Raw genomic sequence first — 13,038 nt, forward strand, 5'->3', positions numbered from 1 at the left:
GATGATGTAATACTGTTTGACCTTGAGAAGGAAGGAAATTCTGACCTGTGCTATAACAAGGATGAACCTCCAGGATGTTACACTGAGTGTAATGAGCCAGTCATGAAAAGACAAGTACTGAATGGTTCCACACATATGAGGTTCTTAGAGCAGTCAGAATCATAGAGACACAAAGTAGAACAGTGATTGCTGGGGGCTGGGGGGAGGGGAATAAGTGGTTACTATTTAATGAATGTAGAGTTTCAGTTTGAGATGATGAAAAATGTTCTGGAGATGGATGGTGGTGATGGTTGCCCCTATATATGAATGTATTTAATATCACTGAACCGTATGCTTCAAAAGAGCTAAGTGGGGAGTTCCCTGGTGGGTTAAGGATCCGGCATTGTGATTGCTGAGGCTCGGGTTTAGTCCCTGGCCTGGGAACTTCTGTGCGCCATAGGTGCAGCCAAAAAAAAAAAAAAAAAAAAGTGGCTAAGTGGTAAAAGATAAATTTTATGCTATGTGTAATATTTTTTACTACAATTAAAAAAATGAGGCAGTAGAGGAACAGCTCACTATGCACTATGATGGTGAGGCTTAGTGAGGGTAATGGGCTGTGTTGGGGATATATTCTCTGAGAGACTGACACACTCAAAAGGGAGAGATCTTAAGAGTCACTGGAACCATTTTTATCTCTAGGTAGCTAATACCCAGTCATCTAGAAGAGAGAACTTGCTATTCTCTTAAGCATCCAGATACGGGGTTTCCATAATTCCCTTGATAGGCTTTCCTAGTGTTTTCCACTCTGATGGTCAAGGTCTGCATCTGATGCATAGCTATAATGATTTTAACACTATGACTGCTACTGCGGCTGCTGCTACTACTGTTAATAATAATAGCAGATAATATTTATGGAGCATTTTAGTCTAACTCCATATGGTAGTTAAAATTATTGCTCCTATTTTAACAATGAGAAAAGATTTAACATATATAGAACACATGCATTCTCTCCATTTGTGGCCGTCTATTTTATATGATTGAGATCATGGTATATATAATTTTATTCTTTTTCACTTATCCTCATACAGTGAGACACGTCCCATATCTTTTCAAAGTAAAATATATCATTTTTAGTAACCTTTAATATTCCCTTCATGGAGCCAATATAATTAATTTTAAGTCTCTACTTAGTTGCATTTATTTATTTTTGACATTTTTCTCTCACAAATAATATCATGGTAAAAATTCTCTAAATTGATTTTTGATTTGCATCTCGATTACATAGTGTAGATTCTTGGGTCCAAAAGTATGATTTTTTAAAATTATGGATACATATTGCCAAAATGCTTAACAATGGCTCAACATTTTCCTTATAGAGTCCTTCATTTGGCATTGTGATTAAAGGATATTTTTGTCATCCTCCAGGTTAAACACGATCCATTCCAAAACCCCTCCTCTTGGCACTAGAAAGGATTAAGGGGTTGAAATCAGTGAGTACTTGTACATTACTGTTCCTCATTCCCTTTCTTTCTTCCTCACTCCTTAGCATTGCAGTGCCAGGATCTCCCAGCCCCAGAAAAGGCCCAGGTGAACTGCTCCCATCCCTTTGGTGCCTTTAGGTACCAGTCAACCTGCAGCTTCACCTGTGATGAAGGCTCGTCCCTGGTGGGAGCAAGTGTGCTGCAATGCTTGGAGACGGGGAACTGGAGTGCTCCTGCTCCAGAATGCCAAGGTAAGATGAACTCTTTCTAGCATCTTGGAAACTGTAGGCTTATTTTCAAAAGCTGTATTTTTAGAAGTGGTGATTATCTGGGGGACAGAAGCTTGAAATGGAATGGAAAATTAACACGGTAATTACATAAGCCAGGGATCCCAAATGCAGATGTCTTCAGGGGCTAGACAGTACCACAAGTGAGAGGATGCTTGGCAATAGGACATGGGAATGGCCCCCAGCTGACTCTGTACTAGAGCCTTTACCAGGACCTGCAGGCTCCTCTCATGAACCAGGTGAACTGTTCTCACTTGGCTAAAGATAGTATCTGGAAAGAAGGCCAGAGGGAAAAAATTGCCTCAAGATGTTTGTCCCAAGGGTAACCTGGCAATTTACTCCTAGGAACCATAGAGTATAATGGTGGACTGGGGATAACTCATGTGTATAGTAGTGGAATGGGAGGGTAGAATTTACAGGTACCTGGCTGCAAATATCCTTCAAGAGTTGTGTAAGATGGGAAACATACACTTAGGATAAAGTTAAGACTGATGAAAAGAGGAAGAAACTAACTTAAAAATGCAAAGTCACAGGATTCTCAGGAAAAAAGTATACATATATATATATGCACTATACTTGATATAAAATAAAGCCAGTTCTCATATGAAATAGACCTCATTCTAATCATCTGTGTTTGGGAATTGAAAAATAGATGTATTTTTTTAATATTCCCCATTCCTTTTTCTACTCAATGTATCCAATTATTTACTTATATTTATCACAAATATTGCTTTTAAAAAGATTTTTATTTATAACAGCTGCGTAAAAACAAAAAAATCTTCTTAAATATCCCCCTAAAATACCCCACCCTAAAACAGACACTGGTTATGTTTTTCCATTCTTCCAAGATTTTCCCTATCCATCTTTTCCTGCACACAATTAGTATTTTTATGATGCATATATATATATATAATTTTAATAATTAAATAGGTAAAATACTAGGCAATTCTGCACTGCTTGCCTTTGTTTTTTACTTTGTAAAAACTTCCAACATCTGAGTGAAAGCAGGCAGACACATGTTTTTAATAAAAAGGAAACTATTCACATCATACACAAGCACACACATGCACACATACACACACCACTGTTAAGTTAGGTCAACAGCGAGTGAATGAATGAATGAATGAATGAATGAACGGGCTGACAAACTCAGCAGATTTGCATGTCCTTTATCACCAGGCACCAGAGAGCATGGCAAGCCACTGGGGCAAGGGCTGGGCACACCTTCAGAGCTGCAGAGATGAGGGTGAGGCTTGAGACCTTGGCTCCTCAGCGCTCACCCTGGCTACACTGAAGCCTAGATATGCTGCAAAGTCTACACACCTTTGGGGAAGAACTTGAGAAGGGTGTCACAGTGATCAGCACCCTTCCGGGAAACCCTGAGTTGTATGGGGCACAGATTATAGTTTGTTGCTCCACACTGTCCTGCCTGTGGGCGTTTCACAGGGAGGAGACTGACACTCACCACCACTTCCTGTGACCTGCCATTTCCCTTCCGCTTTTAGTTCTTTGTTTACTCTGACTGAACTTTCTCCTCTTGCTGCTGGGTGAGCATCAAGTGAAATACCCAAATGTGGTCTGGGCAGGAAAGTACCACGAGGCTTGCAATCTACTAGTTGCTATAATACTCCTAAGAGAGTGTTATTAGACAATTTCCCTTTCCAAAGCCTCCTCCCCTTGCCCCTGTCTCTCCACCCCAGCTATCAGAAGGCAAGGCCACAAAGGAACTGCAAATGGATTCATGGCACCAGCACCCTGTGATTTGTCCTTTTGGTTTTAGGCTTCTTGACTTTTCTCCTCTTCCCCCCTACCAACCCCGCCCCCACTGAATACAGAAAAACTGTTCAAGTGGCTGAGAGTAACTAGGTCTCTGGACAAATGGATGAGATTGGGAAGAATGTAGCTGGAGAGAAGAGTAGAAAGGAAGAGAAAGGTATAGAAAATGCTCTAGAAACCTCAAGCAGTTCAAATCCGTGGCCAAAAAAAACAACCCTAGGTTCATGCATACTACCTCCATCTTTGGTTTAAAGCCTTACACCACTCAATCAGGCCAAACAGTGAAGAAGAAACACCCTAAACCATGTATTCTCTTAGTCTTCATTTTTTAATGCCAATATGTTTGATCTGAGTGTTATTTCATCAATTGCCAGAAGTACATTTTGTTAGCCATTAACATTTGCATACAGAGTGCTTTCACTTTTGAGCCTTGTAAAAATCCTGAGAGCTATGTAACATCATGCTATTCTCCAAATTTTAGAAGTCACGATACTGAGATTCAGCGAGGTTAAGTGACTTGCCAAAAGTCACAGACCATGATCCCCAACCAAATCAAATCCTCTAGCACATCAAACTCTGCCTATATAAACTGCAGCAAAGAACCATGGGATCTCATTTATCCTTTTTTATAAGTGAACAAGTAGACTCATTTGGGGCTGGTCACTGTAAGCTGAGACTGGTGGGAAGAGCATTTGCAGGTGGCCAATTACATTGTGTGTCTCCCTTGTGTCCATGATTTTTAAAATACTTTTAATTTTTACCTCCAGTTTAGCTAACTTGCTATTTTATGTAACTAAAGATTCCTGCAAGGCAAGGGTTATTATTTTCCCCATACCATAGATGAAGCAACTGAGGTTCAGAAAGCTTATTGTCTATTAGATACATTGCTAGTAAGTAACAGTGGCAGGATTTGGACCCAATTCTTTCCACCAGTTGTTTGGAGGAAGGAGTTTTTGTCAGGGGGAAGTATTTTATGACTCCCTTTCCCAATTTCCAATCACTTGTCGTTGCTGGCAAGGTCTTTGGCTCTGTCTCTGAAGATGATGTCAAGGAAACAGACTCCCTCTCTTGTCCAGGGGCAAATGACATGACTGCATCACTATCTCTCCCAACAAATCACCAGCTCCCTTTGAAATCACCTCTAAAGCCCCTTGTGTGTGAGCGTTTCAGGAAACCAATCTCCTGTCAGCTGCTGCTCTTTCATCTGTCCTGGTGACAAAGCACCAGGAACTCAAACGATCATTTCTAACCCAGTGCTGCCCTGGTGTGTTAGGGACACACACACACACACACACACACACACTGATTTCAGTTGCTGTGTTCTAAAACAGTCTCCTCTCTCTCTCTCTCCTCCTCTGCCACGCCCTTGGTAGCCATTACCCGCACACCTCTGCGAAACCCTCAGAATGGAACAAAGACCTGAATCCAACCTCTCTCCAAGGATAATTTTAAGTCATTTTTCTCAGCTGGCTTTCATATCTGAAATTGATAGTTTTCCTTAACTTCCTTAAGGAGTGAAAACCTCCCTGATTATGAAAGGAATGGAAGGCAGTTATTCCATGTCATTCTTAACTCTGTTATACTCCTTTTAATTAGGAGCTCTCTAACTTGAAAACATTTTCTCACAACAGGCATAGTATCAGCTCCTCCTTCAGAGGTGCAGTGCCCAGCCCTCATCACTCCAGAGCAGGGAACAATGCACTGTCAACATCATCTGGGAACCTTCGGCTTGAATACGACTTGCTACTTCCGATGCAAAACTGGATTCACAATCATGGGAAACAATGCTTTGAGATGCAGACCTTCTGGACAATGGACAGCAGTAGCTCCAGTATGCAGAGGTAACGTGAAAAGGATGCCATCTTCCAGCAAGCTAGTCATCGTACATGCCTCTGAAATCCCATCTAACCACAATGAGTGTTAGCTCCTCCATGCAATCCACACCAGTCCCAGTTAGAAGTAATATGCAACAGGCATATCACTTTTCCCCTTCCTTGTGCCCTGGGTACTCAAAGACCTAAAGGAGAAAACATTTGTAAATGTCCAAAATGCATTAGAATAATACGCATGCTGAACATGAAACCAGCTGCATGAATTTTGAAATGCAAGTTGCAATTATATTACGATGTTACAGTATAAACATTCCATATTTTCATAATTGGAACCGAAACAAAAAGATAAAACATGTATGATACTCCTTGAAGACCTATTTCCCTATGCAGGAAGTACTGTGTCCCTTTCATCACTGATTCCCAGGAAGCACAGGAGAGTGCTTTGCAAATGTCGCTATTGTTCAATAACATTTATCTGAGTTAAATTTAATTTCCTGAGTTGAGTTAAATTTGAGTTCAATTTAGTTCCCTATACACAAAATTGGGAGAATAGCCTGAAATTTCATGAAAAATAGTTTAAAGAAGGTGGCAGTTTCTACTTCTTTCATACTTTCAGGGGCCAGCAATGCTGAAAAATTATTTTCAGAAATACATGCTGACATGCTAGCTAATCACCAGCAGTAGTGATAATAACACTCAGAACAACAGTATTTTTGAGAAGAAAAAATTCATAGATAGTATTTTTGTAGGAAAAACAAAATTTTTGACAGTTATTTATTGAATTCTACTATGTGCCCCCTCTAGCTCTTTGGCAATCATTCTCTGAGTCCATGTGATGTTGGAAGAGCTGGTGTGAATGTCAAAAGTGGCTCATCTCCCTTCTGATCTTTTGTATTCTACCCTATCTACTGGCAATGCTAGCCAGGTTTCCAATGAAACCATAATCTCTTTTACCTTCATTCTCTATGTTTGTTTTTCCTGTGTTCTTTTTTTCTGCAGCTGTCAAATGCTATGAGCTACACATTACTGGGCCAATAGTGATGAACTGCTCCAACCCTTGGGGAAGTTTCAGCTATGGATCAACCTGCAGCTTCCATTGTCCAGAGGGTCAATTACTTAATGGCTCAGAGTTAACAGTGTGCAAAGAGAATGGAGAGTGGTCAACTACGATGCCAACCTGCCTAGGTATGTTTCCCATACAGATTAGGAAGTCACTTTGATACAGAAAACAACAAAATTAGTATTTCTCCTCTGTGTATTTATGACAGTAGTCTCACTTTCCATCACTGGGATTCCCCTGCATTTAATAATTGTTTCACAATGAATCAGAATTTCCTTGCCTTATGCGGAGCAGTGGGAATCAAACTCAGTGACTTCACGTAGATAATCACTGCTCTTTTTTCAGAGCTCCAATGTGTGCAATGAATTCTTCCATTTCTTAAAAGCTCTATGCAGTACGTCTTGAAGTTTCAAAATGTTTTAAATTCGAGGTTATTTAATGCAGAATTCTAATTTATTATCTCAGAAGATCTTTTTTTTTTTTTTTTTTTGTCTTTTTGCCATTTCCAGGGCCGCTCCTGCGGCATATGGAGGTTCCCAGGCTAGGGGTCGAATTGGAGCTGTAGCCACTGGCCTACGCCAGAACCACAGCAACTTGGGATCAGACCCACATCTGCAACTTAAACCACAGTTCACGGCAACGCCAGATCCGTAACCCACTGAGCAAGGCCAGGGATGGAACCTGCAACCTCATGGTTCCCAGTCAGATTCGTTAACCACTGAGCCACGACAGGAACTCCTCAGAAGATCTTTATTCACTGTATACATCCCAAAATATGTAGATCTTCCTTAATTAAGGTCCATCTGTTTTTAAGGTTTATTTCATTCCCACCCCTTCTTTTTCCCACTTTTTTCTCTAGCAACTGGTTATAACAACTTTTTGCTAAATAACTGAATCTTTGATTATCCTCCCCCAAATTACCCACAACTTATTTATGTAAACTTCCATTTATTGTATCTACCATTTAATCATTTAATTCCTTTTATTGAGTCCTTACCCTGACTCTTTTGGAAATTATGTTTGATATCTAAGCATCAGGAAGAAAACCAGGCCTTGTCTCACATCCTGTTGCAGTGGTTTATGACTTGCAGATATTCTTGTGTGCTGGGTCGTTAGCACTGCAAGGACCTCTGATGACCTACTTGGTTGCACATCTTAGGGTTCTGGGGGCCTTCTGGGGGAATGATGGTCTTCTGTCCAGTTCATGTCTTATGTCTCACACATGGGTGTGTTTCTTTTGCAGCAGGGCCATTGACTATCCAGGAAGCCCTGACTTATTTTGGTGGAGCAGTGGCTTCTACAACAGGTTTAGTGATGGGTGGGACACTCCTGGCTCTGTTAAGGAAGCGCCGCAGACAAAAAGGTAAAGAGGAAAGAATAACCTCCTTATTTTCTTCTTTCATGTGGTTTGGGATGGGGCAGTAAAACCACAACTTCAGTAATACATGTCTGAAAATATTTGCATTAAAAGAAAACAAGGCTGGAGTTCCCAGTGTGGCTTAGTGAGTTAAGAATCCAATATATTATCCATGAGGAGGCGGGTGTGACCCCTGACCTTGCTCAGTGGGTTAAGGATCCGGTATTGCTACAAGCTGTGGTGTAGGTCACAGACATGGCTCAGATCCCACATTGCTGTGTAGGCGAGCAGTGGCAGCTCTGATTTGACCCCTAGCCTGGGAACCTCCATATGCTTCGGGTGGGGCCTAAAAAGAAAAAAAAAAAATGAAATCGAGTTCTAGCAGAGATAATATCTTGTGAAAAGCCCTAAAAGGATGAAATAGCTGGAAAAGTGTTATGCTCAGCCATTTATCAGAAAATGTTAAGCATCCGAATCAGAAAAAACTGGTGGAGGAAGTGAAAAATGAAGCTAGAGGTATAAAGAGCTGCTGCTTAATAAATGGCTCTTATAACAAGCTAAGAGATGTGTTCTTGCTCCTGAAAACTTGTGGAGCTACTTCAGGATTGAAGCAAGAAAGCAACCAAAATGGACGAAGACTGTCTATAAGGAAAATTATGTTTACCAGACTGTTCATCAAAAAATAGCTCTGGCCTAGGGATTTAAAAAAGAGAGAGAGCCTTAGGAGTTAAAAGATGTTTTCACTGTCTGTCCCAGAAGTTCAGCCTGCCCATAAGCTGAGAAACCACTTTTAATAAGCTAACGGGGCTCTTCATTATTCCTCATGGAAAGCAACTGGGGGTATCGGAGGGGGTCAGGAGATCAAATCCAGGGACTGAAAGTGCCAACATTAAAAGTACCTGACATGAGTTCCCATCGTGGCACAATGGAAATGAATCCGACTAGGAACCGTGAGGCTGAGGGTTCGATCCCTGGCCTCACTCAGTGGGTTAAGGATCTGGCGTTGCCGTGAGCTGTGGTGTAGGTCACAGATGTGGCTGGGATCTGGCATTGGCTGTGGCCTTGGCCGGCAGCTGTAGCTGTAGCTCCAATTTGACCCCTAGCCTGGGAACCTCCATATGCCATGGGTGCAGCCCTAAAAAGCAAAAAACAAAACAAAACAAAACAAAACAAAACAAAACAAAAAAACTACCTGACAGCATTGTCATGGAATTGAGATTTCAACACCTATTTTTAACTGCTCAGGAGAGAGACCCCTTGTTCCCTACTCACATGCTCTCTTCATTCACAAAGAAAGTCTTCATTGCATTAGTTGCAATGGTTTTCTAAAGTTCCTTCAAATACTCTCCTGTGATTAGTGAATAGGACAAAAGACAAAAGTAACACATTTGCTTAAAGACCAAAAAGCTACAGCTAATCCCTCTGTGCAGCATCTGTGCTCGCTTAACCAAATCTAGAAGGCAGAGTCAAGAGCTCCTAAGACCTGCATCTTAATCTCCACTGCCATGTAGGAATCACATTATTCCTGCATTTTCCCCAAGTTCTTTCTTAGTTCTGAGACATATCCAGGGAGCCCTCTGAACCATGGAGCGGGACCAGCAGCCACTCATCTTCCAATATCTCAACAAGAAATAAATCCATTAGTGGGGATAGGGAGTTTTCTCTTGACCTGTCCCAATTTGATTTTAAATTTATAGGATTCCATGGGCAGATATTCTGTGGCATATTCTGTCCCTCTTCTACAGATTCAAAATGCACATTCATTATCACACTGAAGTCTCAGTCATGCCCCATAACAAATATACTTGTTCATCTTCATTGTACCTAATATTTACTAAATTTATTTAGCCATGAGATGTTTTCCCCTTTTTATGCGCTCATGAGATAGTTGACAGACCTGCTGCCATTTTGGAAGTTTCCACTATCACAGTCCACAATTTGGATTAATACAGGAGGCCCCCCAATGACATATGTGACCCAGAAAGGAAACCATCTGCTGTTATGTTGGTGTGAATTTGTTTATAAAATTAGTTTTCCCAACTAATGGTTGAGGAAGTGTGTCACAGGATGCAAAGAGAGAGGGTCTCAAGAGTCAAAGACATGAGTTTTAAGAACCAGTGTTCTCACAACAACAACCAAAAGTAGCCAAGAGGCTGAAGGCAGAGAGCAGAGGTAGAAGGAGAGGTTGTTGCTGAAAGGAAAGAGGAGAAGGATGAGTGAACTGGAGAGTTACATATTTTCAAATGTTTACTTTAGCCTAAAACAGGACCTACCCTCAGGGATCGATTGGTCCCAACACATCCCTTAGAGTGAGTCCATCTGGAATCAGTCTGCTGATTATCCCCAGTAATTCTCATTACTGATGACCTTTCTCCTTTATCTCATTTTTTTCTCTTAAACCAATCTTTTGTGTCATCTTGCTTATTTCAGATGATGGGAAAAGCCCCTTGAGCCCTCAAAGGTAATGTGAAAATGCTTTATGATTAAGTTTTCCTAGTTTGACTTTTTAATTCACTGTAGTATGTCAGAATGATTATGCAGATGCCCCCTTTTTGCAACAAATCTTTGTCAATGTCCCCTTTACCAGTTTGGAAGTAAAACACAGATAATACATCCTAACAATATGTAATGTTTTTAAAAATCAATAAGTGCCCTAATCAAAATATAAAGGAGACGTACAAGGAAAAATGACCTAGAAATAAAATGCTAGAGGAGTTCTAGTTGTGGCTCAGTGAGTTAAGAATCCAATGCAGTGTCCATGAGGATGCAGGTTTGATCCCTAGCCTCACTCAGCAGGTTAAGGGTCTGGCAAGACAAGCTGCAGCATAGGTTGCAGATGTTCCTGGGATCTGGTGTGGCTGTGGCTGTGGCTGTGGTGTAGGCCTGCAGCTGCAGCTCTGATTTGGACCCCTAGCCCAGGAACTTCCATATGTCACAGGTGGGGCCCTAAAAAGAAAAGAAAAAGAAATATAATACTAGAGCTTGGGCTCCACGAGCAGATGCTATGCGGTCATTAGAGGCTTGTATCTTTGTTCAAGTAGAATCACAGTGAAGGCAACAGCCATAAAGGCCAACTGATAGGAATAGTCTATTAGTGACTCAAACAGTATGAGAAGCATTGCCAACACCAACCTGATTTTTTTAAAATGATGAACAAGTCTGGTAAAGAGCTGGATAACCTGTTATTATCTTCCCTCAATTCACATGGCAATTACATTTTAAAAGATGCACAAAAAAACTTAATATTTGTATGTAAAAGCAGTTAATTTCCAAGCTCAGACATTTTTCACTTCCATGAATGTTGAGTAGATATTCTAAAGCTATATGGAGTGTGTAAGACAATTCTTTGGTACCCCATGCATATTAGGACATCCAGTGCCCCTGGCACCAGCCCTAAATGCCAACAATAAGGCTTGGTCATTATGAAAGTCAAAATATTCCCATAGGGAACAATACTACCATGCTTTGAAAACTATTGCCATATGGTCAAGGATAAAGGCTGGAATTTTATAAGGATTTTCTCTCACCAAGAAGAAGATACAGCAGGGGGTGCATAGTACTAAAGCATCAATAAAAAATAAAAATAAATAAAAATAAAACAAGCGTATAGAAATATACTTGATAGGAATGGCCATTATTTAGAGTTTAATAAATATACTTCCAAACCAAAAGAAAAATAAATAACAACTTAACATGGGTACAAAACACAATGCATTAATCCAGAGCTGTTAAGTGGGATCTTGAAAATCTCTTTGGCTTTTATTCTTTTTTCCCTCTAAAAGCAGAGAATTCCAGGGGTGGGGTGGTAATCCATGGCCTCTGAAAGAACCATGTGCAGGACTGGGGTCAAGGACAAAGCACTACATGGCAGGTCATCTTTGTGTTTCTGTTCTTTAGCCACCTAGGAACATATGGAGTTTTTACAAATGCTGCCTTTGATCCGAATCCTTAAGGTAAGTAACCTATGAAGGTATTTTTGAAGGAAATAGAATAGTAGGGGAAAGAGGAAGAATATAAAGCTTGACTTTTCTTTATATAGTCATGAGTTACACTTTAAGCATGCAGGAAATTGTATTGGCGATAGGGAACAGGCATGGCAGTAGAGTGATAATAGAAAGTACATTCACAGGAGGATTTCCATTTCCTCTGGGATAGAAATGTTCTAATTAGACAAAACTTATTTCGGGATATATGACATTCCCATTACTGGCTGCTAGATGGTACTAACACTGTGGTCTTGCTTGATAACCAGAAGTCATGATGGCTGGGAAAATTTTACAGACTATGGAACCATTTTCCTGTGTGACCTGCTGGGAAAACAAAAATAACCTGCTACCTTCTTTCTCCCCAAAAAAGCTCAGCAAGTAGCTGAGTTTCCTAACAAAAGTAGCCAAGATGGCAGAATATCTGGAATCTAGAAAAAGCTTATTCTGAGCCTCACGGGAGACATAGGATTAGAGCTTTCTTTATTTCTTTTATTTGCTGAGGAAAATATAATTATTTTAATTTTTTGTTTCATTTTCAGAAAATGTCCTTCTCTTGGTCCCCTCACTCAACATCGACAGGATCCTATTTTTGAACATCAGCCCTCTCAATAGACTTGACCATAACTGTAGCATATCTACTGCAGTTTTCTGTAAATACTTGTGAATAAAGGACATGAAATTTCCTTTAGATAAGCTCTAGATCAGAGCAGAAGAATTGTACCACAAGCCCCAACTCTACCCACTGCCCCTTCCTGCACCATTTCCTTTTCCTCCAACCCAAGCCTCAGGAACTGGGACTGCATGTTTCTGAAGTGGTCTGTGGGCTTTGCCCCAGCTGTCACTTGAGATACTAATTAGCTAGAGCCTGGAGCATCTGACTCACCAGAAGGCCAGACTGTGGAAAAATAAAAAGGTCTCTTTATTTTTGGATTGGAGGAAGTCATCCTCTACTTTTTTGGAAAGCAGGCAGCATCTCTGATGAGAGGGAACTTCTGTAGGACCTTCTGGGATCTTCAGTGCTTGCCTTTTATGAAGCCTTTTAGACCTCTGCTGAGAGGTTCCAGAGAAGCCTCTGGATGGCACCAGAGGCCGCAGAAGACTGAGAATTAGGACCGGAAGGTACATGGCACTGTAGACCTTCCCTCCACTGTCACTCTCCCCGCCAAAAGACCCAAAGACCCAAAGACCAATATGTGAATGTCTAATTAAAAGGATTCCCCCAAATGCCATTGTTCTATTATGTGGTGTTTTGTTAAATAAAGTCTATGTTCATCACCTTA

At 40.8% G+C, this 13,038-nt stretch overlaps 1 protein-coding gene across 1 annotated transcript in view; it reads left to right on the top strand.

Moving 5' to 3' along the window:
- The window catches only part of SELP (selectin P), a 37,186-nt gene extending 24,148 nt beyond the window's left edge, over positions 1–13,038 (top strand). Inside the window, exons 8-14 of the mRNA XM_047783982.1 lie at positions 1,526–1,711; positions 5,155–5,364; positions 6,355–6,540; positions 7,659–7,778; positions 10,203–10,233; positions 11,670–11,725; positions 12,298–13,038. Of these exons, the coding sequence (XP_047639938.1) occupies positions 1,526–1,711; positions 5,155–5,364; positions 6,355–6,540; positions 7,659–7,778; positions 10,203–10,233; positions 11,670–11,724 (788 nt within the window). The 3' untranslated portion in view covers position 11,725; positions 12,298–13,038. The remainder of the gene's footprint in view (positions 1–1,525; positions 1,712–5,154; positions 5,365–6,354; positions 6,541–7,658; positions 7,779–10,202; positions 10,234–11,669; positions 11,726–12,297) is intronic.

Source organism: Phacochoerus africanus, chromosome 6 (genome assembly GCF_016906955.1).
Source record: "Phacochoerus africanus isolate WHEZ1 chromosome 6, ROS_Pafr_v1, whole genome shotgun sequence".
Taxonomy (NCBI): domain Eukaryota; kingdom Metazoa; phylum Chordata; class Mammalia; order Artiodactyla; family Suidae; genus Phacochoerus; species Phacochoerus africanus.